Below are 26,826 nucleotides of genomic sequence, written 5' to 3'. Positions count from 1 at the left end.
CTTGTATTGGTTATTGCTGATTTCTGCAATTTGACCTTCAAATGCCCTTGAACCCGACGTGCTGAGGTTATACGAATGGCAGATTCGGACTCAGCGCGCAAAAATACAGAGGAGTACATGGGTTTTGTCGATGGACATACAAGTTCATTTTTTTTGTGGGCCTGTATTATTAATATATTGCTAGTTTTCTGTTTGTAAATATAAAATATGTGACTGAAAAACATTTATTCGACTTAAATGAGTATAAATGGTACAAGTAATAGAACCTCGACTGAATACAACTCGTGTCTGAGGAAGAAATACGACTAAGTCCGAAAACTAGGCAAACATTCTGAGTCTAAGTCCAATTACGGAAAAATAGTTTAAGGGAGTCCATAATTCACTTACCGTAAGATTCCAAAGGAACGAATGGTCCAAATGAGCTCAAACTCTAGGATATTGTTTAAAAGTACATTAGTTATGGTATGAATGAGGGGATTTGATTTAAATTTCATAGAAATTTGGACAACATTGGAAAAGCTCCCCTTTTATTAATCAGCACCCCTCAGTACGCGGCCCCTAGCCTGGCCATCTGCAATGGTTTTCTTTATTGTAATTTCCCTCATTGTTGCATCGATTTCCACTTATTTAGGTCTGGTTGCCAGAGATTCATGACTTCCTCATTGTTTGGCAGCCCCTGGGAGTCTCCCCCTGTTCGACCGGGTTTATTTAGGATCGTCGCCCTTTCTTCTGTAGCCACACGTGTCAGTTGCTGGCTTGTCTTGTCGCGTTCTGCGTTGCCGACCGTCGTTGGTTCGTGTTTGCTTTGACCGGCCAGTCTAGGTAATGATAGGCTGACGCGACAATTAAAAAGGTTATAAGATCAAGTTTTAAATATATAAATAATATAAATAATTTAACAATGGAAACTGTAACTTGCCATGCCCGACTCATTTTACTTATGGTGTTATCTATTAGTAACTTATTTGTACATACTTATTTATGTACATAAACCTATTAAATAGTTATTTCGATACAATGATATATTATCATTGTAGATAACACGACACAACAATTATTTTATAATAGATTTATATCACCTTTTGCATACTCAAAAAATCTTTATCAGTACCAATGTATTGGAAAGGTTCGTAAAATAAATAATCACTGTGAGGTTTAAATAATATATATTAAAAAAGGCTTGAGAGCCTAGTTGGCAGTACGTCCGCTTTACTTGGAGTTTTATAGTCGAGAGAGCGAGAACAGAGTACACAGTATATGTTCGGCGCGTAGAGAATAGTCGCGAGGCATGCGCGGTCCGCTTGCTCTCGCGTAAGCTCGTCTGACTACACGAAATTGTCGCATACCAATAGATGGTGTGACGTGTACCATTTCGGAGTATCATCACGATTATAGAATTTACATATTACAACATAATATATACAAAGATAAACTATTGATAAATTAGATATAACATTCTTACATATAAAAAATGCATGTTTACCAATAAAAAAATGAATCGGGCATGGCAAGTTGCAGTTTCCTTTGTTAAATTATTTATATTATAGTGTATATATATATATATATATATATACTAGGGGGGGTACCCCCTGCTCGCTCCGCTCGCCAACCCCCAAATTTTGGTTTTTATTATATTGTATTGATAAATAATAAATTGAGTATAAAAAATGAAAATATTTATTTATATAAAAGTATTGTAAATAATTAAAAAAGGACAGTTCATCTGTAGATAGTCAATTTAGATAGTAGATTTTTTTTTGGAATTTAATCTTGAAATCATATTTTAACTCTCGTTTTTATTGTCTGATATATTCTGAAATTAATGTAAATAAATCAATATGGTATTGAAATAGAAATTCATTTTTTTACTTAATAACCACAATATTTTATAATAGATGATTTAAAAATGTTACCTTTATGATAAAAAGTAATAGCTTATGTCTTTACAATAGAATTTCAAAAGAGAGGATTACCGCACGCTTATATTGTACTTACGCTACATCCAAAAAACATGCTCATAACACCTCAATCTATTGACAAATACATTCCTGCTGAAATTCCTGATAATTCAGATAAAGGTTTACAAAAATTAGTAATTAAACATATGTTACATACAGACCACATACAGATAAATCTCCTTGCATCATCAAATATGACTATTTGTAAAAAAAAATTTCCAAAACCTTCATTTAAAGAAAATGGTTATCCTGAATATCGAAGAAGAAATAACATTTCATAAAACTATACGTATCGAATTAAAAAATTTAGAAAAATTATTCCAGTTGACAACACAATGGTTGTTCCTTATAATAATTTTTTATTGAAAAAGTATAAGTGTCATATTAATATCGAATATTGTGCATCAATTCAAAGTATTAAATACTTTACTTACTTCAAACTTCATTTGAAGATTTGAAAAATCATAAAGATATAGAGTATCAAACATATAAAGACGCAGCACTTGCAATGGGCTTAATAGAAGATGATTCACATATTTTTATTATTTTTGAAGAAGCTTGTCACATCATGTTACCATTTCAATTACGTAAATTTTTTGCATGGTTTATTTTAGCAGAAAACATACAGGGTAATACAATTTGGAACAAATTTAAAAATTATTTCACCGAAGATTTTAAAACAAATAAAGAGAATAATGCTCTATCTCATATTCAAATTATATTTGAGAATGAAGAAAAATCTTGCAAAGATTTCAGTTTACCAGAACCAAATAGTATTATTAATGATGATGCAACATTTATAGATAATGTCTTACAAAGTGCCGATATCTTTAAATGTATGTTTGATCAATTGACCGATGATCAAAAGGCAATTTTTGAAGAGTTAGTTGACAATGAACACAAAATTTATTTCATTGATGGACCTGGAGGTTCGGGAAAAACGTTTTTATATAAAACATTAATTTATTATTACATGTCATTAAACAAAAAAGTTTTATCAATAGCATGGACTGGTATCGCATCTATTTTGTTACCTAGGGGATTGACAAGTCATCGAACCTTCAGATTTCCTTTAGATTAAAATAATATTGAAAGTGCTTTTTTAAAATTAGAGTCTGACAAAAATAGATTAAGAGAGACAGTTTTAATAATTTGGGAAGAAGCTTCAATGATACCTAAAAAAGCTTTAGAAATTATTAATCGTACTTTACAAGATGTATGTCGTAACGATATTCCTTTTGCGGGAAAATTAATAGTATTAGGAGGAGATTTCAGACAAATTCTTCCAGTAATTAAACATGGATACCGAAACTCTATCATACAAGAAACAATTAAATATTCAACTTTGTGGCCTCTTTTTAAAAGCTTGAAGCTCAATAAACATATACGTTCGCATAATGTAGAATTTTCCTCTTTTTTGTTAGAAATAAGTAAGGTAAAGTCGATACATTTGAAATTCCTCAAAAATGGAAAACTACCAATCTTTGCAATGAAATTTATAAAAATATTAATTTAGGTACTTCCGTTAGTAGCGTGATCTTAGCTCCTCATAATGAAGACATCAAAATTTTAAATAACAAAGTTCTAAAATTATTACATGGCGAATCAAAGACATATTATAGTGTAGATTATGCAACACATAAAAGAGTAGATCAAACAGAGGACAATATTCATTTAAATTATCCAGTTGAAATGTATTATTTGTTGTTGAAATGTAATGTTGTATTTATATTAACTTCTTGCTGGTTTTCAATTTTAAAATCATTTTGTAGACATTCAAATTAGTATGCATACATAATTCTTTTTAAAATTATTTTACAAGAATCATCAATATACACAATGCAGAACAAAACAGAAACATAAATGATCGTTTAATAACAATAATGAATTAATTTCATATTATTATAGGACATGATATAATAATGTCTAATTAATTTATAAATATTAAATGATTATTTAACATGTTTACTTAAAAAAAGTTTCCATTGAGATTTCGTCCTGTTAAAAAATATAGAAAAAAATCAAGATTTATTATCAAATTAACTACGTATATAAATTTCTTTTTTCAATATGAATACGTAAAATTAATTAACTGATAAAAATTAATAAAAGTTAATTTTTCTTAATTATATCATATTTTACGTAATTCAAAGGCGAAAAATTTAATTTAAATACAAAACTGATTTGATAACAAATTGATTAATATCCATTATTTTTAACAAGATATTATTTAGATTAAATGCATAAATTAAAAATATTAAAATGATTATAAAGATTGTAAACTTTTTTTAAGTAAATATGTTTCTGGAGGATGGTATTAGGTGGAGTCTTAGGGGAGGAGGACTGGTATCTAAGACTCCCGTGGGTATATGGCTCTAGGCGATGATTCCACGGTTTTTTATTAAATTATTATATAAAAAATTCAAACTGTTAACAATAGATAATTTCTAACTTGATATATATCCAAATCAATAGTATAATTTTATTTACTAAATGAAACTATTGTTCATAGTAGCCTTTATTATATATATATATATTTAAAACTTGACTATTTTTCATTGATCTCATTACCTTTTTAATCTATGGTTACAATTATTACATTTGCTACAGCATTTATTTAGTCACAATCGACAAATATAATAATTGTTGTAATGAATATGTGTGAAATACTACGTAATTGTCATCCATAATGATTTTGCGGAATACATCAAACTCGCCTAAACTTTTACTTTGTAACAGACTTCGTCACAGGCTACTCTATACGCCTGGATACCCCGTTCAAATGATTTTTACACCTAGGAACGAAAACCCACAGAGCGCGCCACCTAGACCTCGTCATCGGCCACCTTTTACATCTAGACACCGCTTTTAAACGATTTTTACACCTAGACACCAAAAAATACGGTGCGAACTACCTAGGCGTTGTCATCGGCCGTCCTGTACACCTGGACACCGCGTAAAAATAATTTTCACACCTAGACACAATAAACCATGGAGCGCATCACCTAGACGGCGTCATCAGCAACCCTGTACACTTGAATACCGCGTTTAAATAATTTTTACACCTAGACTCCACAAACCATGAAGCGCACCACCTAGACGTTGTCATCGGCCACCTTGTACACCTGGACACCGCGTTCAAATGATTTCTACACCTTGACATCTATCGATGTCTAGAACATGTATTATTTATAATCTGCGCTACTTGATATAATAGAAGTGTGTGGGAAAGCAATATCTAACTACACTATACGTATAGTTTATAAGTGTCAAACTTCATGGTCCTAATGTTTTTATGTCTGGAGAATCGCAAAATCACATATCGTTTATTATTACATAAATAAAATCGACTTTTTGCTAATATTTTTACTGGAAATCTTAATAAAACATAAGCCTTTTATATAAGCTACACGATACAAGCTACAATTTTTACAGCAGGTTAAATGACTGAAAAACAATAATGAATAATAAATCCAACTACGCTGCATGCGTAGCTAACTTAACGGTCCTAACATTTGTCTCGAGAATAAAGAGATTAATTGAGTATTCAGAAATTACACATCTATTTATTTTGAAAATAAAACAGTTTTTTTGCCAATATTTTTTATAGAATCATGGTTTAGTACAAAAAAATGCTAATGAGTCAAGAATCAATTGAAAACAGTAATAATATGCATTTTTCTTGGATACTATAAAAATCTAAATACCAATATAGAAGTAAATAGTGTCGCAGCACCGCGACTTCGTCTGCTTTTCAAACTCGCCTTCGTGATGCTGCCGCGCCACTTGATATTATTATAATATTATTACTTAATAAAATACAAAGTTTGTATAATAATGCTCGTTTTTTAAGATATGAAACTAAGATCTGAATCAAAAACGCCACTAAAGCATATGACGCGCTATAAAGTTGGTAAAATATTAATGAGATATATGAACATACTGTCAATGAAATACGTACGGCTATGTCAGATGCAACGTGGGTATGTACCACTGCTGACGCTTGGAGTAGTGCAAATCGAAGATTTTCGGGTGTCACCGCACTTCGGGTACGGATGCAATAAATAATTCAATATGTTAATATCAGAATCTAAAATTGAAAATAAAACTTTTTTTAAATTAACAAAAAAAATATTTTACTAGTAAGTCTGCTTCTCTAGCCTGCCGTCGATTTCTCGGAACTCACTCCTTTGATAACATAGTTTATTTATTCACGGAAATTCATACACGCTTTAGGCCTCACTGTAAAAAAATTATTGCCACAGTCACAGACAATGGCTCAAATTTCGTGAAGGCATTAAGAGAATTTGGCATCGATGATCCACATTACTTTGAGAAAGATATATCGATTTGTAAATGATTCTTTCAAAATAACATTATATCGCGTCTGCGACAATATTCCTGGCTGAAAATAATCATATGAGAGCTCATATAAGCCATCATATAAGCGATCATATGAGCCATCATATGAGCAATCATATGAGCGATCATATGAGATTTTCGACCGGATTCTCATATGAGCTCTCATATGAGTTCTCATATGATATATCGCGATTTTTCATAAACATAAATAACCACATTACTTACTTTACCGCGCATTCTAACTTTTATTAGATTCTTTTTTATTACCACAGCTTTGTAAGATACTTCTAGAATTTAATTTTAAATAAATATTATATTGAAAAAAACTTAGACTCGAGGAGAGTTGAACCCGGAACCTTAAGATTACGAAGCAAGCGTCCTAACCGCTCAGCCATCATCATCTTTGATATCTTTAGATTCTAATCGTCATTATAATTTACATATCCTTGCGTGTTTTATTTATTATTACTCGAATAAAATTTTGTTTATTTCATTATAAAATAAACTAATTGTAATTATAATAGAGTATAATAATAAGAAAAACATACAAGGACGTGTAAATCATAATGATGATTAGAATCTAAAGATATCAAAGATGATGATGGCCGAGTGGTTAGGACGCTTGCTTCGTAATCTTAAGGTTCCGGGTTCAACTCTCCTCGAGTCTAAGTTTTTTTCAATATAATATTTATTTAAAATTAAATTCTAGAAGTATCTTACAAAGCTGTGGTAATAAAAGTCAGAATGCGGGGTAAAGTAAGTAATGTGGTTATTTATGTTTATGAAAAATCGCGATATATCATATGAGAGCTCATATGAGAGCTCATATGTGAATCCGGTCGAAAATCTCATATGATCGCTCATATGATTGCTCATATGATAGCTCATATGATCGCTCATATGAGCTCTCATATGATTATTTTCAGCCTGGTTTACTTAAGTTTATCAATCGTTTTTCATTATTTAATAACACCGGAAAACTACAGAATCGTAAAATCTATTGAATCTACATGAATGTATGTTTTAGAAAATATTAGAAGATACCACCGAAACTGCAGACAATAGCCTAATGGAAATTGAAGATGCTTCAAATTCCGCTAAATTTGACGGGCATTTACCAGATATTACAAATGTTGAATACCTTGAAGGTGCGTTCTTTGCTTAAATTTCTGTTAAATGGCAAGGAATAATAAAAAATAACAAAAATTAAGAAATATCCATGCACAGCAAGCTACAATAAATGATAAAATCAAATAAAAGTAAAAAAACGATAACTTATAGCTAGTAGACAAATTTATTTTTATTTATTTGTTAGTATTTTTTTATTTGTCGTCGGTTGTCATTATTTGTTATTATTTATTTTTTTTTTCATAATTATTGTTTCAAATTTACGTACCAAAAAAAAAAAGAATTACCTACAAAAATGATAAATAATGGCTTATTATTTGTTGTTATTTATCATTATTCTTGAGTATTTTTTAATACTTTTTTCACTTCAACCAGGATTGAGAAGCATAAGAAAATTATCTCGTCACCTGCGATGGGCTAGTCACACTTTAAATCTCCTCGCCACCACTGATGTTACAAAAATAATAACGGATAATGTAGACATCGAAGAAATTGACGGAAATGCGTTAAACAAGTGCAAAAAGATTAAGAAGTGCTTAAGTTCTTCAAAAAAACGCAAAGCTATAACTAGGTATTTGAAAGTGTGTCTGAAAAAAACCGGTTGAAACAAGGTGGAACTCCCTATACGATTGAATAAAACAAATCTGCACACTAAAAACTGAATTGACGTCGTACGAAGATATGACTACTTAGGATATTCAGACATATATATGAAAAGGCCCGGACCTCTCGCTACAGCTATAGATAGACTTCAAAAAGAGCAAGAATCCTATTACGGTTGTATGTTACCAACGTTAGTTGGATTTAGAAGAAAATGGCAGTCATTAATTAATAATGATACTACCATAATCAATTCTTAACTGCTAATAGAAAAAATGATTACGAGGTTAGAAGAAAGGTTTAAAGATTGTTTCAATATTAAAGGAAATGGCGAATTTACAGCTACAGCAGCAATTTTGCATCCTAAATTTAAATTATCTTAGGCATCGTATTTGAGCTTAGAAGCTGAACAAAAAAAAATTCTTACACAAACTCTTTTGTCCAAGCAAAATCATCAAAATGCACCACCGATTAACGGGTCTGAAGATTTAGATGATTTTTATGATTTTGAATCAACTTATAAAAACTTTTTATCTTCTTCCTCACTTCTTCCACAAAAAGCAGAAGTCAACGAATTAATGCGTTATTTGCAGCATCCATAAAAAAAATATTAAAATATTAAATGAATTTCCACATGTTAAGAATAAATTTGTTTGATATAATACTCCGTTGCTATCTTCTGCACCTGTAGAAACGCTCTTATCTTATGCCACACTGTTAGATTTACATAAGTTTAATAGATTAACTAATAAACATTTTGAGAAAAGGGTCATTTGTAAAGCCAATTATAATAAAAAATACTTGTAAATTATATTGTGATATAACGAGGTGAGACTTGACGATGATAGGAGAAAATCACAAAAGGAGACGCCGGGACCGAGAATCGATCCCGCGCTCCCAAACCCCTAGACGCGCGTGCTACCACTGAGCCAACGCTGCCCTACTTCGTCACTCTCTATCCTGTCTCAATTATCGGCGCGGCGAGGGGCGTTGTTCCTCGTTACAATAATATATCATGTTATTGTATTTTATTGTACGTATTTTTATACTCCAAAATTTGATTATTAATTGCAATCCAGGAATCAATAATGTAATATGCTCGTACTCGTATATATTGTTGTGACCGAGCCTGAACGTTGCGCGATTCAAACGCCAAGAATCGCGCATAGCGACCCTTAGCAACGAGATCAACGACGTCGCGGATGTTGTTGTTTAAGTTCAGTCTGATCGTGTCAGCTGATGAGCTGAGTCGTGTACGATTTGAATAAATAGAGTTTGAGTTTGAGTTACGCTTTTATAAATAACGTGTTGTTATTTACGTTTACCCGTACCTGGTCATAACAATACATTTATTCTACAAAAATCATAGGCTGTAGTCTTATGGATACCAGAATTGACACTTAAGTGAATCTTGTTTTTACGAACGTCAATGCCTGCTTGATTGAAATTTTCTTAAGTTTTGCTTTTTAAGACAACCAAAATGACTTATAACTCAAAATAGAAGCATTTTTGTTAAAAAATAATGAATAAGCTCCCCTCTTTATGCCGCAAGACGGCCAGCGCCAACGTCGAATTTGAACTTAAGATGACAAGCTTCTCGAACCTTCTCGCTCTCTCTTCGCATATTAAACTAATTTTCGAACATACCGCCCCTCTTGCTGCCTCGTAGCAATAAAGAGACGGGCATAACATTAAATTAAATTTAAAGATAGGAAAGCCTACTTCGAAAGAAGCTAATCCCTACCATGACTCTACCGATCGAACTGTTCTCACTAAAATTTCTTTGGAATCAATTCCTTAACGAACAGTCGATCAACAACAATTTTACAATGCGTTAAGTTTAAAAACATTACAATAAAATTTGGATACAAGGTTAAATTCGCCTATATTCTTGAACAATCTAATGCAAAATTTCTAGCAAAGCTAATACTAAAGAACAAAATAAAAACTTGACTCTAATGAATCTACATTTAAACATTCGACTAGGATGCTATCTATTTACGAGCTAAGTGAGTTTACAGTGTAGGTGTTGTGTGTAAAGTCTCTTCGATTGATGACACTGGGAAACTCTTCAGTCTTGACTGGACTCAGGTTGAAGGCTGGAGACTGCCCTCTGCGCACTCTCGTCTGAGGGCAGAAAGATGACCTTCACAACTGGTCGCTGGAACTCGGAATTGGCAGTACGGATGGTAACAACTCGAACTAGACCATCTTTCCCTGGTATTCGACCCAGTGGCCACTTGGATGGAGGGCAGAGCTCGTCCTTCAGAAGCACCAAGTCGCCCACGACTAACTGTCGTCCAGGAGTCAGCCACTTGTTTCTCTGCTGTAAATGATGCAATACCTCCAGTCGCCGTCGCTCCCAGAAATGATTTCTCATAACCGAGAGTAGCTTCCACCTGCAAGTGCGAGATTTTAGGTTCACGTCTTCAAAGGGCTCGAGTAATACATTGAGAGGAGCGTTCACAAGAAAGTGACCAGGCGTAAGCGCCACCGAATCAGTGGACTCAGAGCTCAGTGGGCAGAGCGGCCGAGAATTTAAACATGCCTCGATCTGAGCAGCAACTGTCGACATTTCCTCGAACGTTAATGACGTGTCTCCAATGACACGTTTGAAGTGATGCTTAAAACTTCTCACTGCCGACTCCCATAGTCCTCCGAAATGAGGAGCTCTAGGAGGTATAAAAGACCATACTATACCGTCCTTCGCCAATGCAGCTGCCATCTCCTGCGATACTGATAAAGCCCGTTGGAATAACTTGTCAATTTCTGTGGCTGCGCCCTTGAAGTTGGTGCCGTTGTCGCTGAATACCATCTTACAAAGTCCACGCCGAGCGGTAAATCTGCGAAACGCTGCTAGAAACGCAGCAGTGGACAAATCTGACACAACTTCAATATGAACGCCTCGAACAACCATACACACAAAGATCGCTATATATCCCTTTGTAGACTTGGCACCTCTGCCCTTGGAGAACAATATTGGAAACGGTCCCGCATAGTCCAGACCGGTGTATGCGAAAACTCGCTGGGGAGTAACTCGATATGATGGAAGCGGTGCCATTTGCTGCTGTACACTCTGAGCAGCGTAGCGAATACATCTATGGCAGCGCCGATAAACTCCTTGTACAACTCTTAACCCACGTGAAATCCAATACGTCCTGTTGAGGGAACTGAGCATCAGCTGAACGCCTCCATGAAGAGTCTGACGATGTACCTCCTCAATCAACCTCCTGACTATGATACTAGATGTTGGCAGTATAATCCAGTGCTTCTCATCGTACTGCAAGAACGAATGCTGCAATCGACCTCCAACTCGGAGCAAGCCCTGTGGACAAATAAATGGTACAAGTCGCAGCAAGTGACTGCGAGATGACAACCGTTGTTTACTTCTGAGACACCGCAATTCCTCCTCGTAGTGCTGACCTTTCACATAACGAATCAGACCGACTCGAGCAGCCTCCATCTCCTCAGCAGTAAAATGACCAGTGCAGCGATTTCCTCTGGGCTTGACCGCATTCGAACGCCATCTGTAAGCACAAGCCAAAATCCGTAACATCTTTGGAAAACTCGAAAACTTCTCCAAATAGGACAGCGCTTATGATTCTTAATTCTCGTCAACTTTCCTCTCAACAGCAACCTGTGCATTTACTACATCTGGCGAAACAACCACGGACAATCTATCAATCACCTTCCTCCAATCATTCCTGATCCATGCAGGTCCCTCCCACCACAGGGAAGACTGCTGAAGCTGCTCCGACGAAAACCCTCGAGTTGCGCAATCGGCTAGATTGTCTTCGGACTTAACATGACGCCATTGCACCCCAGGCAGAGTAGTGATCACCTCACTCACTCTGTTTGCCACGAAAGTCTGCCATCTCGATGGGTGGCCATTCAACCAATCTAAAACTACCTTGGAGTCTGTCCAGCAGTGCACTGATACAGGCTTCAATAAAAGTCCATCTAAAAGGTGCTTCAACAATCTAACTAACAACACCGAGCCATACAACTTCAATCGAGGCAAACTCTTCGTCTTAATAGGAGCTACTTTAGTCTTGGACATAATCAACGCCGATTTCTGTCCTGGTATTACCATATACGCTGCAGCGACGAAAGCTCTCTGAGATGCGTCAGAAATCCCATGCAACTCCCACGATGTTTGCGATGAAGAGCCAAACCAACGAGGAATGCGCAACTGAGCCAGTTCAGGAAGGTCAGACCTTAACGTTTGCCACTGATCTAGAAGTTCTCCTGTGAGAGGTGAGTCCCAGTCGATACCATTAATCCACATATCCTGGAGCATGAGTTTGGCCCTGACTAATACAGGTGACAGCCAACCAAGTGGATCAAACAACCTCGAAATCTCTGACAGAATCGATCTCTTTGACACAACCTTTGGCAAAACTGCAATCTTAACCTCGAAACGAAACGAATCGCTCAATGGTGTCCATTTTAGGCCCAAAACAGAAACTGCCTCATCCCATTCGACAGCGAACTCTTTCTGCTTTTCCGCCTGGAAATGCTCTACGATAGCCAAACTGTTTGACGCCCATTTACCCAACTCCATACCTGCTGATGACAGAAGCTTGATCAGCTGATTCCGAATCTCAATGGCCTCAGACTCATTGTCAGCGCCTACAAACGCATCATCTACATACATATTGTGTCTGAGCACCTGCGCAGCTAAGGGAAACTCTACACTTCACTCACTCGCTAGCTGAAGAAGAGTTCGAATAGAGAGGTATGCAGCGGAGCGCGTACCATACGTAACCGTCAACAACCAATAATCTTCGATAGGCTTCGAAACCTCAGATCGCCAGACTATTCTTTGCCAATCAACGTCATCTGGGTGAATGAGGATCTGCCTAAACTCCTTGACGATATCAGCCGTAAATACAATCTTCGAAAATCTCCACATCGAAATAATAATCGTGACATCCGACTGCAATTTGCGACCCGTTAAAAGAACGTCGTTCAGCGATATTTTTCCAAAGGAACCATTAAAAACCACACGAAATTTGCCTTCCGGCCCCACCTCAGCCGAGTAAACTGGGTGATAAGTAAAGTAGAACGTATTGTCCTTTCGATGCGAACTATTTACAGGCTCCATATGACCTAAAGTCAGATACTCCTCCATGAATTTCCTATAGGGACTATCTACCCTAGAATCCTGCGCTCGACGCTTCTCTGAGCGGAGCAAACATGCCACAGCAATCTGTCTCATGTGTGCAAAAGAAACCTCTGACAACTTCTCAGAGAATGGCAAGCGAACGACAAATCTGCCCTTGGAATTCCGATAAACAGTATCTGCGAAATAATCTTCGCAATACTGACCCTCCTCGGACAAAACTTTAGAGGTGGAAATCTCCTCCATTTCCCAAAACCTCTTTATTAACGTCGAAATTTATGGCTCTACTTCCACATGACAGGCCTGAGCGCTCTGAGCTCTATCAGACTCAGGAGCAGAAGACGCTCTACCCGTCAAAATCCACCCAAAAACGGTCTCCTGAGCAACAGGAGTATCAGTTGCACCAACTCTGAGCCCTGTCCGAATGATAGCAGCGTACACCTCTGCGCTGAGCACGCAGTCTATCCGCTTTGAGCAATCAAAATCTGGATCAGCAAGCTGCAAGCCCCTGATGTGCTCCCAATTGGACACTACGACCTCCTCTCGCGGCAAAAATCCTGTTACCTCTCTCAACACCAACGCCGAAAACTCCAAACAAAATTCTGTGTTCAACCTGGACTTTAATTGAAGAAAAACTTCACCCTTTGACACCGTAGAAGGACTTGCACCGACACCAACCACAGATACAGAAACAGGCTTAATCTTTGCGGACAAACATTGCACAACTCTTTGCGTGACAAAAGAGACCTCTGCACATGGATCAATCAAGCATCTAGCGTACATCGAATTACCATCTACGGATTGAAGTAAGACCTTGGCTGTGGCCATCAACCGGGTCCTACCCACTACTGTTGTACTTGCTGATACCTCCAGCATACTTGACTTGCCAGGCGCGCTAGAAGAGCCCTTCTGACCTGTTTAATTTGAAGAATCCGCAGCCTCTCCTCCTTGTCGTTGATCGAGTGAATCTTCCTGTGGTGTCTGCCCTTACAATTGGCGCAACGATTCTGAGAGGTGCAATCAGCCAAAAAATGACCAGATCTCAAACAATTGAGACACAATCTCTCCTTTTTACAATGTTCAAAACGAGCGGAAGTCGACATACCATTGAACCTTGGACACGCTTGAAGCTGATGAGGACCCCTACATAAGCTGCATTTTACAGAGGCATTGCGATTGCCTTTAGCAAACGACGTGCTAGTTGCGTTGACTGAGACTGACTCACGCGGAGACGAACGATTCGAACCATTACCCTTCTGACTAGATTGTTTGGTAGGCGACTCCGCATCACCATCTGCATCCTAATCAAGCGAGGACGCACGAGTTTCGAGAAAATTTGTGAGAGCTGAAAATGTCGAAAAACCTACCACCCACTCTTGCGAAATACGCCACCCTTCTCGCGTCTCATTATCCAACTTGCGCTCGACCATATGGATAAGTCAACTGTCCCAATGTTCGCATGGGCAACTTACATCCTTGAAGGTTTTAAGCGCGGCTTCCGCCTTATCCAGTAACTCGATCAACTCTCCCGAAGATTTCCGCTTAACCGGTTTCATATCTATCAGCAATTCCATATACGTATGCATGCGTCTCGTGGGGTTATCGTACCTGCGCATCAATTTTTGCCAAGCCAACTCAAAACTAGTACCCGTCAACGGAAGACCCTTTACTCTGAGCGCTGCAGGCCCTTCAACCGAGTCTACTAAATATTGTATCTTGATAGCATCCGGTAAGTTGGCCTTGTTTTTCACCATCGAAGAAAACTGCTCCTTGAAGGTTTCCCATTCCTCGGCTTTTCCGGAAAATTTCGGGATTTGACATTTCGACATGTTCGCGAACTCCGACGGACCCGGAACAGGTGGTGCGTGTACGACCTGATTATTTTGCGCGCTTGCAGCGGTTATAACGATGCACACGGGTTAAGAAGTGCATGTGAAACACTAGGTGTAGTGCAAGCAGAGATCACTTGAGTTTATGGATAACGGAGCAATGCCGGAAACGAAGAAAGTAGTGAAAATTGAAACGCAAGATTTTGAACACGAAGGAACGTTTGAAAACAAAGAAGAAGTTAAAGAAAATTTTGAAGTAAAAGAGAAGATTTAAATTCAAGTAGACGAAATAGAGAAGAAAACATTTGTTATATTTTAATATAGCAAATTCTTGTTTAATATAGCTTATATTTTTCAATTTTAGGAACATCAAAAAGAATTACGATGTTCCTAAAATTGAAAAAGTGTCATGAAGTGATAACTAGAGAAAAAGATGCAACGAAAAATAAAGAGTCATAGGATTGGCGAGATTTTAAAGCTATAAATATTATACATAGTTCTCAAATAAGCAATTAGAATTTATATACGAAGAAACTACTGCGTTTGGGATAGTTCAAAAGTTTGATAGCATGTATCTGAAAGAATCTACAGCACTACAAATCGTGTGTAGAAACAAGTTGGAAAAATTAAAACTTGAAGAATAAAGTGACACTGCCACGTTCTTCAGTGATTCTGAAAAAGTAGTATATGATTTGAAAGGCGCAGGTGCAAAATTAGGTAAAAAAGAAAAATTAAATTACATGTTAAATACACTGTCTGAATCGTATAGCTACATTGGTGATCTGATAGATACATTGAAAGAAGGAGATCAAACGTCTTCGCCACAAACAAAGGAAGATGTTACAAATGTAGAAAACCCGACCATTTCGCAAGAGAGTGCCAAGATGGAGGGTAAGTGGGACGCAACGGCGCAACAGGGCGAGGTTCAACACGTGGCCGCAGTATCAGGAGAAGCATAGGTGGAGGAAGATAAGGCAACTACGGCGTAAGGCCCGACAACTTCCGTCAGCAATAGCAAGGCGTCGTACGAGTCAATCGAGTGGGTCCAATATCAGCGCCTGGGTAGCAACAGCGCATGCGACGCGTAATAAAGAGATAGGTAATAAAATAAATTGGTTGCTCGATAGTGGATGTTCCGACCACATAATCAATAATGATAGTTATTTTGAAAATTGTATTGAATTAAAGAAACCGGTTAAAATATATTTAGGAGATAGTAGTGCATTAAAAGCAACTAAAATCGGTAATGTTTTAAGTTATTTCAGAGAATTTGATAAAGAAATCAAAGTTGTAATAAGAAACGTTTTATTTGTGAAAGAAATGAATACCAATTTAATTAGCTATGCGAAATTAACTGATACAAATACAATTATATCTGAGGGAAATATTTCAAAAATAATTGAGGAAAAGAGAATTTAATAGCAGTAGCATATAAAGAAAATCGTACTTATAAAATCACGACTGAATTTTAAATTGAACAAGAGACTGTAAACAGTGCTGAATGAAATAAGAGTAATATGAGTAAAAAAGAGAAATGGTACAGAATGTTAGGGTATGTGAATTTTGGCTATTTAAATATTTTGAGTACAAAACAGTTGTTGACAGGTATTCCAACTGAGTTCTAATTCAAACAAGTTTCAATTCAAAGATGAAGTATTTGCTTGTATGATAAAGTATGAACACGAAGTAGAAAATTTAACAGAAAAAAAGTAAAAATAATAAGATGCGATAACGGCAAAGAATATTTAAACAATCGATTTTATAAATTTGCAAAAAAAGAGGTATTTACGTAAATAATTCTCCAGCATACGTACATGAATTCAATAGTACTGCTGAAAGATTTAATCGAACAATTTTTTAGAAAGATACAACATTTAGTTTTTGAGTTAAGACAATTTAAAAAAATTGTGGTTGATAGAGTATAATAATAGAAGGAGGAACGCTAATATAAATTTTTCGCGGTACAAAGATAGGTAATTTAATTCTCTTTTAGGTACATATCAAGCAATTTACTTTTATTAACGTTTTCAATAACTTTATTAGAAAAAACTAAAATCTTAAAACTAAAAAATTGCAATGAAAAAAATCTACTGAGTAGAAGCTGAGATACAGGCGTATACAAACGAATACACACGAATACATCCGTACGGACATTTTTCGAAAACAGCATTTTCGACTAAAAATGCATCAAAACACACTTTCCACATGTTTTTACACAAACTCCAAAAATTACTATTACAAGGCTTCCTTAGGAAGAAAGCAAAATCGTAACTTCTTGTAGACGATGTCTAGGTGCCACGATGACTTTATAGTCAATGGGTCATCATCTACATGGAAAAGCATTGTATACATTTAAATCTCACAATTTAATCTTTTGTGAAAAATAAAATTTTTCTATGTCATTTTAAAAGAATAGACCGCACAATTCATTAAAATTGAGCGATTTCATCTCTATCAAAGAGTAAAATGTATTCCTATAATTAAAAAAATAGATCGTTGTTGTTATTATCAACAAAAATAATCATTGTACATAAACATTCATGGTTGAAAATGATATTATTGATCAATAATTTGAATGTTCTGCATTGATTTGATTTGATGCATCAGGACATTCTTTACAAAAGAATAAATTGTGCAACTTATTCTGAATTGTCGCGCGCGAAATATTCTGAGGCGAATATTCCCGCTTTTTTTGTGTGTGTTCGAGTTCGCAAGGAGTGAGGTGTGGGAGAAATAAAGAAGTCGATTGAGCGAAAATCGAGAGTATTTAATCGCGCTCAAATTGAGAGGGGAAAGCCGTGAGGCATAAAACCCCTCTCGAATATTTTACAAGCTGCGAAGAAAAAGAAGAATGTGTGTCGTGTTCGTGTGTGTGTCGTGTTCGTGCGATTCTCAGAGAGAATCTTCGCTTCGTGTCAGTGGCGCAGTTCCACAGACTCAAGTCGGTAGCGCAGTTCTATCGACTTGCACGTTTCGACGCGCGCGAGATACGATTCGCGGAACCGGGCGCGAGCCGAACGCGAGTAGCAGACAGCGAAAGAGACGAAGGAGAGAGATTTAGAGAGAATGAGAGAGAGAGATAGAGAGTAGCACAAGCACCAGCACCAGAAACACTCGATGGACGTACGGACGAATTCGCAAGAGCCAAAGTGTCGTTCGATCGTTCGCTAGTTTGACTGCACGAGCTGTCAAGCTTGGCGTCTTATCGTCAACTGACTCGGCGCTCGTCCGGCCGCGCGCGATACGAGGCCGGCGGCGCTGCCGGCGAGCGCGGCAAGTCGCGACTCCGCTTGTTCAACTCGAGCACGGGAGATGGAGCCACATGCTCTACGTCGACCTCGCTGAGTTCGCTCGACACCGTTTTCACGGCGGAACTTACACCTCGGGTCTCGACGGAACATTCTCCCCCCGTTGCGAGTAACACGAGCAAACGAAATCATCGTTCGAGAGGGTGTACATTCGACGGTTGTACATGTGATTGAGTGTGTATGTATGTGAGTGTAAATATATATAATTCATTCAGCTTCTTCCGTTGAAGACGTGGGAAGAGGGCACAGCTGAGTGATGTTCCGCTTCAGAGTCCCTCGTGAAGTTCTAACGGTGGCGACTCGAGCGAGTCCGTCGGTTCCCGGGTGCACCTCTTGAACGACTGCCAGCTGCCACTGCGTACAAGGCTGATTTTTATCGATGAGGATGACGACCATTCCTTTCCGTAGTTCTCCAGTAGAGTCATGCCATTTTTGACGCTGCTGGAGCTCGTGGAGATATTCCAAATGCCACCGCTTCCAGAAGTCCTGTCGGGCTTTGGTGATGAACTTCCAAATGGACAGTCGATTATCTGGAATAGATGCTAAATCAGCGCTTGGCAGAACTGTAATAGGCCTACCTATCAGAATATGAGCTGGGGTTAACGCTATTGGGTCATTGGGGTCGGCAGAGATTGACCAGAGGGGTCGAGAATTTAAAATTGCTTCTATCTCTATCACGAGAGTATAGAGCTCTTCGAATGTGAGAAGTTGCCCACCCACTACGCGTTTGAGATGATGCTTAAATGATTTTACCGCGGCCTCCCATAGACCACCAAAATGCGGAGATAAGGGCGGGTTAAAATGCCATTGAATATCTAACGAAAGAGCTTTGGCATTCACCTTAGATTTGAACTCTTCTGAATTGAGGAGTGCGAAAAGTTCCCTAAGCTGGTTGTTGGCCCCAACGAAATTGGGCCCGTTGTCGGAGTATACATGCTGGGGAATACCTCTACGTCCTACGAATCTAGCGAACGCGCCTAGGAAACCTTCGGTGGTCAAATCGCTGGTTATCTCTATGGTCACCGCTTTTGTGGCCATGCATACGAAAACGCACCCATACGCCTTGAGGGCTGTACGATTATATCGCTTTTTCTCTTTAATGGAAAGGGGACCAAAGAAATCTACGCCTACGTGAGAAAAAACGTGAGATTCGGTGACCCTAGCGGTCGGGAGATCTGCCATCTTGCAGTGAATTGGAGGGGGCTTGTGTCTAATACACGTGACACACTCGCGGATGACATGACGAACCTGATTCTTTGCGTCAATCAATCAAAAACGTTGTCGCAAATAGAAAAGAGTGCTTTGAACACCGGAGTGGTAGTTCGACTCGTGAGCTTCACGGATGATCAAATCCGTGACATGATTCCTTGAAGGCAATAGTATGGGGTGTTTACTAGCTATAGGGATATCTGCATTCTTCAGACGTCCTCCCACACGTACAACTCCATTCGCGTCCAAACACGGGTTAAGTGCCGCAATATGCGACCCCTTCACCTGAATACCCTTTGTCAAGCATGCAATTGAATCGGAAATCGCGTCCTGCTGAATGCTTCGAAACACGCGGGTTTCAGCATCGCGTTTCTCCGCGACCGTGATGGGTTCTCCTCGGTACTGTCGGCCCGAAGGAAGCCATCGTAAGCATATTGCAACGACATTAAGCATCATGCGGTGCTTAGAAAAACGCGATAGGAACATGCGATCCTTAGCACTGTCGACGAAGAGACAGACTCCTTTTTTCAATCCGGGTATATCCGGAGACGATTCGACGATGTTCGCGGGCCATGAAGCCTCCGTTTGCCGTAGCCAGGTAGGCCCGGTAAACCACGTTTCGTTTCGCAGGAATTCTTTCGGGAGTTGCCCGCGGGATAAAGCGTCAGCTGGGTTGTGTTGGGTAGGGACGTATCGCCAACTGGCGCGCTCTCCTAATTCTTGAATTTCGCGTACTCTATTAGCTTCGAATAGCTTCAAATCTTGCGGGGATTTCCGTAACCAATGTAAGACTATAGTGGAATCGGACCATAAAACGATCCGGTCAATGGAAAATTCTAAAGCTGGAAGAGTTTCTAAAAGAAGTCTTACAAGGATCACGGCTCCGCATAATTCTAAACGGGGAATAGTCTGCTCTTTCAAAGGGGCGACTCTAGATTTGGAGCAGATCAATCGTACAGTGATCTTTTCGTCTTTATCGGTGGACCTAGCGTACAGGCAAGCGCCGTAGCCCTTTTTGCTCGCATCGCTGAAACCGTGAATTTCTATGCGCGAGGGATTAACGCAAACTACATGGCGTGGTGCAGAAACGCTGGAGAGAGACGACAACTGACTCGCGAAGTCCATCCAAAGCGTAAACAAACTCTGTGGAACTGATTCGTCCCAAGAAACTTTCTCCTTCCAACATTCCTGCATGATCCACTTCGCGTGCAAACCTACCGGTCCTACTAAACCTACTGGGTCGAAAATTTTCGCAATCTCCGACAAGATTACGCGTTTAGTTACGTTAGGGGGGATTTCTACGGGCTTGACTACGATAGCCAATTCGTCGCGTTTAGAGGCCCAGGAAACGCCTAATGTTTTTAAAACCGCGTCCTCGCCATCTGGTGCCAAGCTCAGAACCTTCTCATCTAAATTATCTAATGCATGGTTATGGTTAGAAGCCCATTGCCGGATGTTAAATCCACCATGCTTTAAGACGGTGATTATCTCATCACGCGCCTTCAAAATCTCATCTAAAGAATCTGAGCCTGTCAGCAGATCATCTACATACATATCCCTCTTGAGAATCTCGGCCGCTCGGGGGTATTGCGCGCTTTCGTCGTCCGCGAGCCTATGAATAGTTCGAATCGCTAAATATGGAGCAGAAGATACGCCAAACGTAACTGTGTTCAACTCGTACACCTGTAGTTTCCCGTCGCGATACCAGAAAATGCGTTGGTATCGGCGATCCTCGGGATGGATAAGTATCTGCCGATACATCTTTTCAATATCAGCAGTGAGAACGTACCTATGCGATCGAAACCTTACCAGATGAACGTAAAGTTTGTCCTGAATCGTAGGTCCAACGTACAACAGATCGTTTAAAGACACACCTAACGACGACTTAGCGGATGCGTCGAAAACGACTCGAAACTTGGTAGTAAGGCTCAAAATCTTAACGACAATCAAGAATGGAAGATAATATTCCGAGTCCTTCTCGTCGACCACCAAAGACATATGACCCAAATCGAGATATTCCTGAAAGACACGACTGAATTCTTCCATCATGCCGGACGAACGGCTGCATCGCCGTTCCAATCCCCGGAACCGCTTGAGAGCTTGCGCCCTCGAGTCCCCTAGTACCGGGTCCTTTTTCCGAAACGGCAATCTCACCATGTACCGTCCGTCAGACAGTCGAACCGTGGTGTCGACATACCACTTCTCGCATTCTAACCTGTCGTCAGCCTGCTCAACCGGACTGGAGCATTTTTCCAGAGACCAAAATTGAACCAGCTGCTTTTCTAACTGAGAAAGATGACACGACACCGTTGAAATCTTGTCGGTGTCAATACCACCAACGATCACCCATCCTAGCTGAGTCTTCTGAAGATATAACTCGCTTCCTTCCCTAGACAAGTTAACTTGACCTATAGAAAGCATGGACAACGTTGCTCCAGAACCAATTAAAATGTCGACTTGTCGAGGGAGATGGAATTGAGGGTCTGCTAACCTGATGTTCTTGGGTAGACTGATCGAATCGCGAGGAAACGGTTCCTCCGGAGTGACGCTAGTTATGTTGGGAACGGTAAGGAAAGTTAAACGCTTATTAAAGTCCGAATGTAACGCTTTAAATTGGGCATCGACGCAATGTTTCGTGGTAGTTCGCAAGTCGTTAATTGCTCCGATCGGAATCGAGCAAGGCCTAGTAGGGAGACGCAATCGTTTAGCTAAATCCGCGGTCATAAAGTTCGCATTTGCACACGTGTCCAGGAGCGCGCGAGCCTCTATGTACGCCCCATCGGCATCTCTAATCAAAACAACAGCACTCATCATGAGCTGAGACTGGAGAGCCCTGGACACGGTGCTAAGGACTCCTACGCCTAGTCACGGCTTCTTGCCTGAGGAATCTGTCTTTCGTTCCTCGTGCAAGAGCGTATTGTGATCCTTGTCGCATTTTTTGCAATTGCGGGATTCGCATTTGCCTTCGTGCGTTCGCAAGCACTTCCTACATAGTTTTTTCGTCCTCACAGCATCCCATCGTTGCTGGACGGACAACGCAGTAAACGACGAACACCGATAGATCGTATGCTCGCCGCTACAATAGTAGCAGGAAATGGACGAGCTCGTTACAAGCGCTCGAGCTTGCCCGTTACCTCGCCGGAACTTGGTCCCTTTCTCGCTCTGCGCCACAGTCCGCTTGGCTGAAGCCTTGGCGTCCTTGGATTCCCCTTCCTGGGCATATAGATAATTGCTAGTTTCCTGCAAAAATCTGAAAAACGACTCGAGATCGGGAATTGCATCGATGGACATCCTTTTGATCCATTTGTCCTTGATGTTAGTGGGCAATGCTCGTTCGAGAGTGCGGATCACGAAGTAATCGGAAGGAACGACCTTGAGAGATTTTAAGTCTGCCAGATGCTGCCGGACCGAAGTTTCCATGTCCTTTAGCGATCGATGGGAGACCTCCGTGATGACAGGATAATATAAAATTGCGTCAATGTGAGAAGCAGCAATGAGCCGAACGTGCTCGTACTGCGTGCCCAAAAGTCGCCAGGCTTCATCATAGCAGCCATCGCTTGGATCCAAGATGTGGAGCGAATTAGCGGCTGCTCCGACTGACGACTTTTTTAGATAGTGGAACGCTGTGATGTTGTCGATATTCAATCGCACCATCTCGTTCCTGAAAGTCGTTTTGAACGCGTTCCATTTTTCTAGACGACCATCAAACTTCGGCAAGTCAATAGTCGGCAACCCAGAAAATCGAGAGATGTCTAGAAGAGTCGAATGCCCTAACGGAACGGTAGTATCGCTACCGAGAGTCTTGCTCTGCTTATCCTCGGCGGATAGGATGTACGCGGTTACCTTGAAGTAGAAATTCTTCAAGTCATTGAACTTCTCCCTCTCGGCTTCCTTGTGGACTGCATCTAATTTATAGAATAAGTTACCGAGAGTCTTGTAGTGCATGGCGATTTCCTCCATGCGCGCTTTACACTCGTGAAGAACAGCAGATTTCGACTTAATAACTATCGACAGGTCTGTCAATAAATCCCTAAGTTGCTCGGTCTGGTTGTTCCACTGTACCACTAAAGCGTCCATGTTGCCTAGTAGTCAGTGAATACGCACGCTAAATAATAAATACCGAAATCCCTTATACGGACTGAAGCGCGAGCACGTGTCTCGACGCGCTCAGATTCTCGGAATTCGCTCGTCCGGCACAACAACGGTTTGCCGCTCGCCGCAACGCGCGATCTCGTGTTTACGCGCGAAGTCAAACAAACGCCGCGCTGTATTCGAAATTCACACACGCGTAGAGTCACTTTGAAAAAGATAAACGCTACTTATCTTTTCTGTTGCGTTGACAATGCGTTGACCTTGAAGCGGCAGCTGGAGAGGTGACCCCAGGGGAAGACGTCTATGCGATGACCTGGGGAACCTTGATGAACCCTTTGTCCTTAGCTGACTGGCCGAACTGTCGATCCACACCTCACAGGAGGCACCATGAATTGTCGCGCGCGAAATATTCTGAGGCGAATATTCCCGCTTTTTTTGTGTGTGTTCGAGTTCGCAAGGAGTGAGGTGTGGGAGAAATAAAGAAGTCGATTGAGCGAAAATCGAGAGTATTTAATCGCGCTCAAATTGAGAGGGGAAAGCCGTGAGGCATAAAACCCCTCTCGAATATTTTACAAGCTGCGAAGAAAAAGAAGAATGTGTGTCGTGTTCGTGTGTGTGTCGTGTTCGTGCGATTCTCAGAGAGAATCTTCGCTTCGTGTCAGTGGCGCAGTTCCACAGACTCAAGTCGGTAGCGCAGTTCTATCGACTTGCACGTTTCGACGCGCGCGAGATACGATTCGCGGAACCGGGCGCGAGCCGAACGCGAGTAGCAGACAGCGAAAGAGACGAAGGAGAGAGATTTAGAGAGAATGAGAGAGAGAGATAGAGAGTAGCACAAGCACCAGCACCAGAAACACTCGATGGACGTACGGACGAATTCGCAAGAGCCAAAGTGTCGTTCGATCGTTCGCTAGTTTGACTGCACGAGCTGTCAAGCTTGGCGTCTTATCGTCAACTGACTCGGCGCTCGTCCGGCCGCGCGCGACACGAGGCCGGCGGCGCTGCCGGCGAGCGCGGCAAGTCGTGACTCCGCTTGTTCAACTCGAGCACGGGAGATGGAGCCACATGCTCTACGTCGACCTCGCTGAGTTCGCTCGACACCGTTTTCACGGCGGAACTTACACCTCGGGTCTCGACGGAACATATTCTTTTAAAATGACAGAGAATAATTTTATTCTTTACAAAAGAATAAATTTTGTGATTAATTTTTTTGTAATGATGAGTCTAAATTTTATTCTTTACAAAAGATTAAACTGAATGTTTTTGTTCTTTAGACTTTAGAATGTACACAGCAGCCCATCGCACTTTATTTGCATTATTCGCACAAAGGCTAACACATTTTTCGATACTTGCCCCATAGATTAGCCTAATTCAATTATCTCTGCGAAGACTAGCACATTTCACAGCAGGCGACCAATATGTTTTGTAGTATGAGAAAAACTTAATACTTTAATTATTTTCCTACTTATTATCTAAGCGTTCTGATCAATCGCTTTTTTCGCTTCCTGTATCGATATTAATTTCATCAGTTTTTGAATTAGAAAGCTCCAAAACAGCTACTGTTTGCGTAAAATCTGCTTGTCTGCCTTTAATTAAAGATTTTCTATAAACTTCGCTAAAAACGACAATTTCTTAATAAGCTATAATATTGCATGAAATTGATATGAAATCGGTATTAAAAAACAACTCTGACAAGGTAAAATAGTGGCAACTATAAGTTTTTACTTTATCCACATAAGGTTACATCTTTGTATTAAGATGCTAATTTCACTTTTGAAAATTATAAAATCATCAAAAAAAAATTGTCAAACATTGAAAAACCTTCAAAATTTTTTTAAATGCTTAAAAACATACATTAATGAATGTAGTAAAATTAGTTAAAGAAATGTCAAGTATTAAGGTTCAGCAGGTAAGGTAAAATCAGCTGTTTAGCGATTATCAAAAATAAGATTTTACTAAAAGATATAAAACCAAGAATGAGTTAAAATTATTATTTGAATGCACACTTGCCGTTCCATTGTCTTATATTCTACGGTGAATTTAGAATCAAACATAAGCATACTTGCTAAAAGCGAAAGATTGATTGTTTTTTTGGTCTATTTTTACCTTGGGGTAGGACCCCATCAGGTGCTAGAAAAATACAAAGTAATGACAAGTTATAATAATAACGGAGAAAATCGTGGTAGGCTCTCGTAGCAAAGTAAAATATAGAGCAGAGTATAATAGAGTAGTTCAAGCCTGATTCTCGGCTTTTCTGACATCGGGACATCTCTATGTTTACATACGTTTGTATGTTATATACATAAGAGTCTTATAACTTCAAAGCTCCAGTGGTTCGGATCCCACGGTATAGAGTTTCGCATTGTGTGGTATCGGGCAGTGAGAAGAGCCATATAAGACTTTTCGAGAGGACTTGAGAAGGCTATAATATAAAAAAAAAAATAATAATAATAGAGTATAATATACTATTATAGAGATTCATGTAGTCACTTCCATAGGTCTCAAGGACACAAGGTAAGCTAAACTTAAGACTATGAGAGCGCCGTTGTACAAACGCAGTGTCTGGTAAGGATTACATAGATTCGAAAAAATATACATAAGACGAGCTTGATGAAACATAAAAATAAAAAGTTAGCCTAAATAATTAAACTATTGCTAGATAAGTAAATAACTAAATAAACTAAATAACTAAATAACTAACTTCTCGTTGGTCACTCTGTCGGCCTAATCTCAACGGTCGCGTTTAAAGAGCGATGCACGCATAAAATGTTTAAGAGCGCCTATGTCGGTGGGCGAAAACTTGGTTTGGTGCAACGAATTTAAAAAGAGGAGGCCAAGACATCGAATGACTGCTAAAGTGCCTCGGTTCTTGGGGCAGAATAGAGCAACTCTTAAGGTGGGTTGCACTCAGAACGTCTAACAGAGAGGTCGAGCGTAATACGAGAAAGAGAGAGGAAGAGATATTAAAAAAAAGTTCTGTAACTGACCTGCAATTGCTACTTTTTTGGCACCCATGCATTTCGCTGCTACAAGAGTTACAAGACCTACTGGACCTGAACCCAAAATTAATAAATTTGAGCCAATTCCAACTTCAGCTCTTTTACATGCGTGTACTCCAACAGATAAAGGCTCAAGTAAGGCTCCTTCTTCGAGTGATACATGATCTGGTAATCTGAAATGGACATTATTTTCTTTTTGAGTAAATTATAAATACG

The 26,826-nt window shown here is 39.4% G+C and overlaps 1 protein-coding gene across 5 annotated transcripts in view; it reads right to left on the bottom strand.

Moving 5' to 3' along the window:
* Window positions 1-26,826, bottom strand: part of LOC107981578 (sorbitol dehydrogenase) — a 157,926-nt gene that overhangs the window by 45,353 nt on the left and 85,747 nt on the right. For all 5 annotated transcript variants that reach the window (XM_031925118.2, XM_031925120.2, XM_031925121.2 and 2 more), the window contains one exon: window positions 26,599-26,783. In XM_031925118.2, coding sequence (XP_031780978.1) covers window positions 26,599-26,783 — 185 coding nt within the window. The remainder of the gene's footprint in view (window positions 1-26,598; window positions 26,784-26,826) is intronic.

This window comes from Nasonia vitripennis (assembly GCF_009193385.2).
Source record: "Nasonia vitripennis strain AsymCx chromosome 2 unlocalized genomic scaffold, Nvit_psr_1.1 chr2_random0005, whole genome shotgun sequence".
NCBI classification, from domain to species: domain Eukaryota; kingdom Metazoa; phylum Arthropoda; class Insecta; order Hymenoptera; family Pteromalidae; genus Nasonia; species Nasonia vitripennis.
The sequence above is the reverse complement of the archived record's forward strand: the minus strand, read 5'-3'. Positions and strand labels throughout refer to the sequence as shown.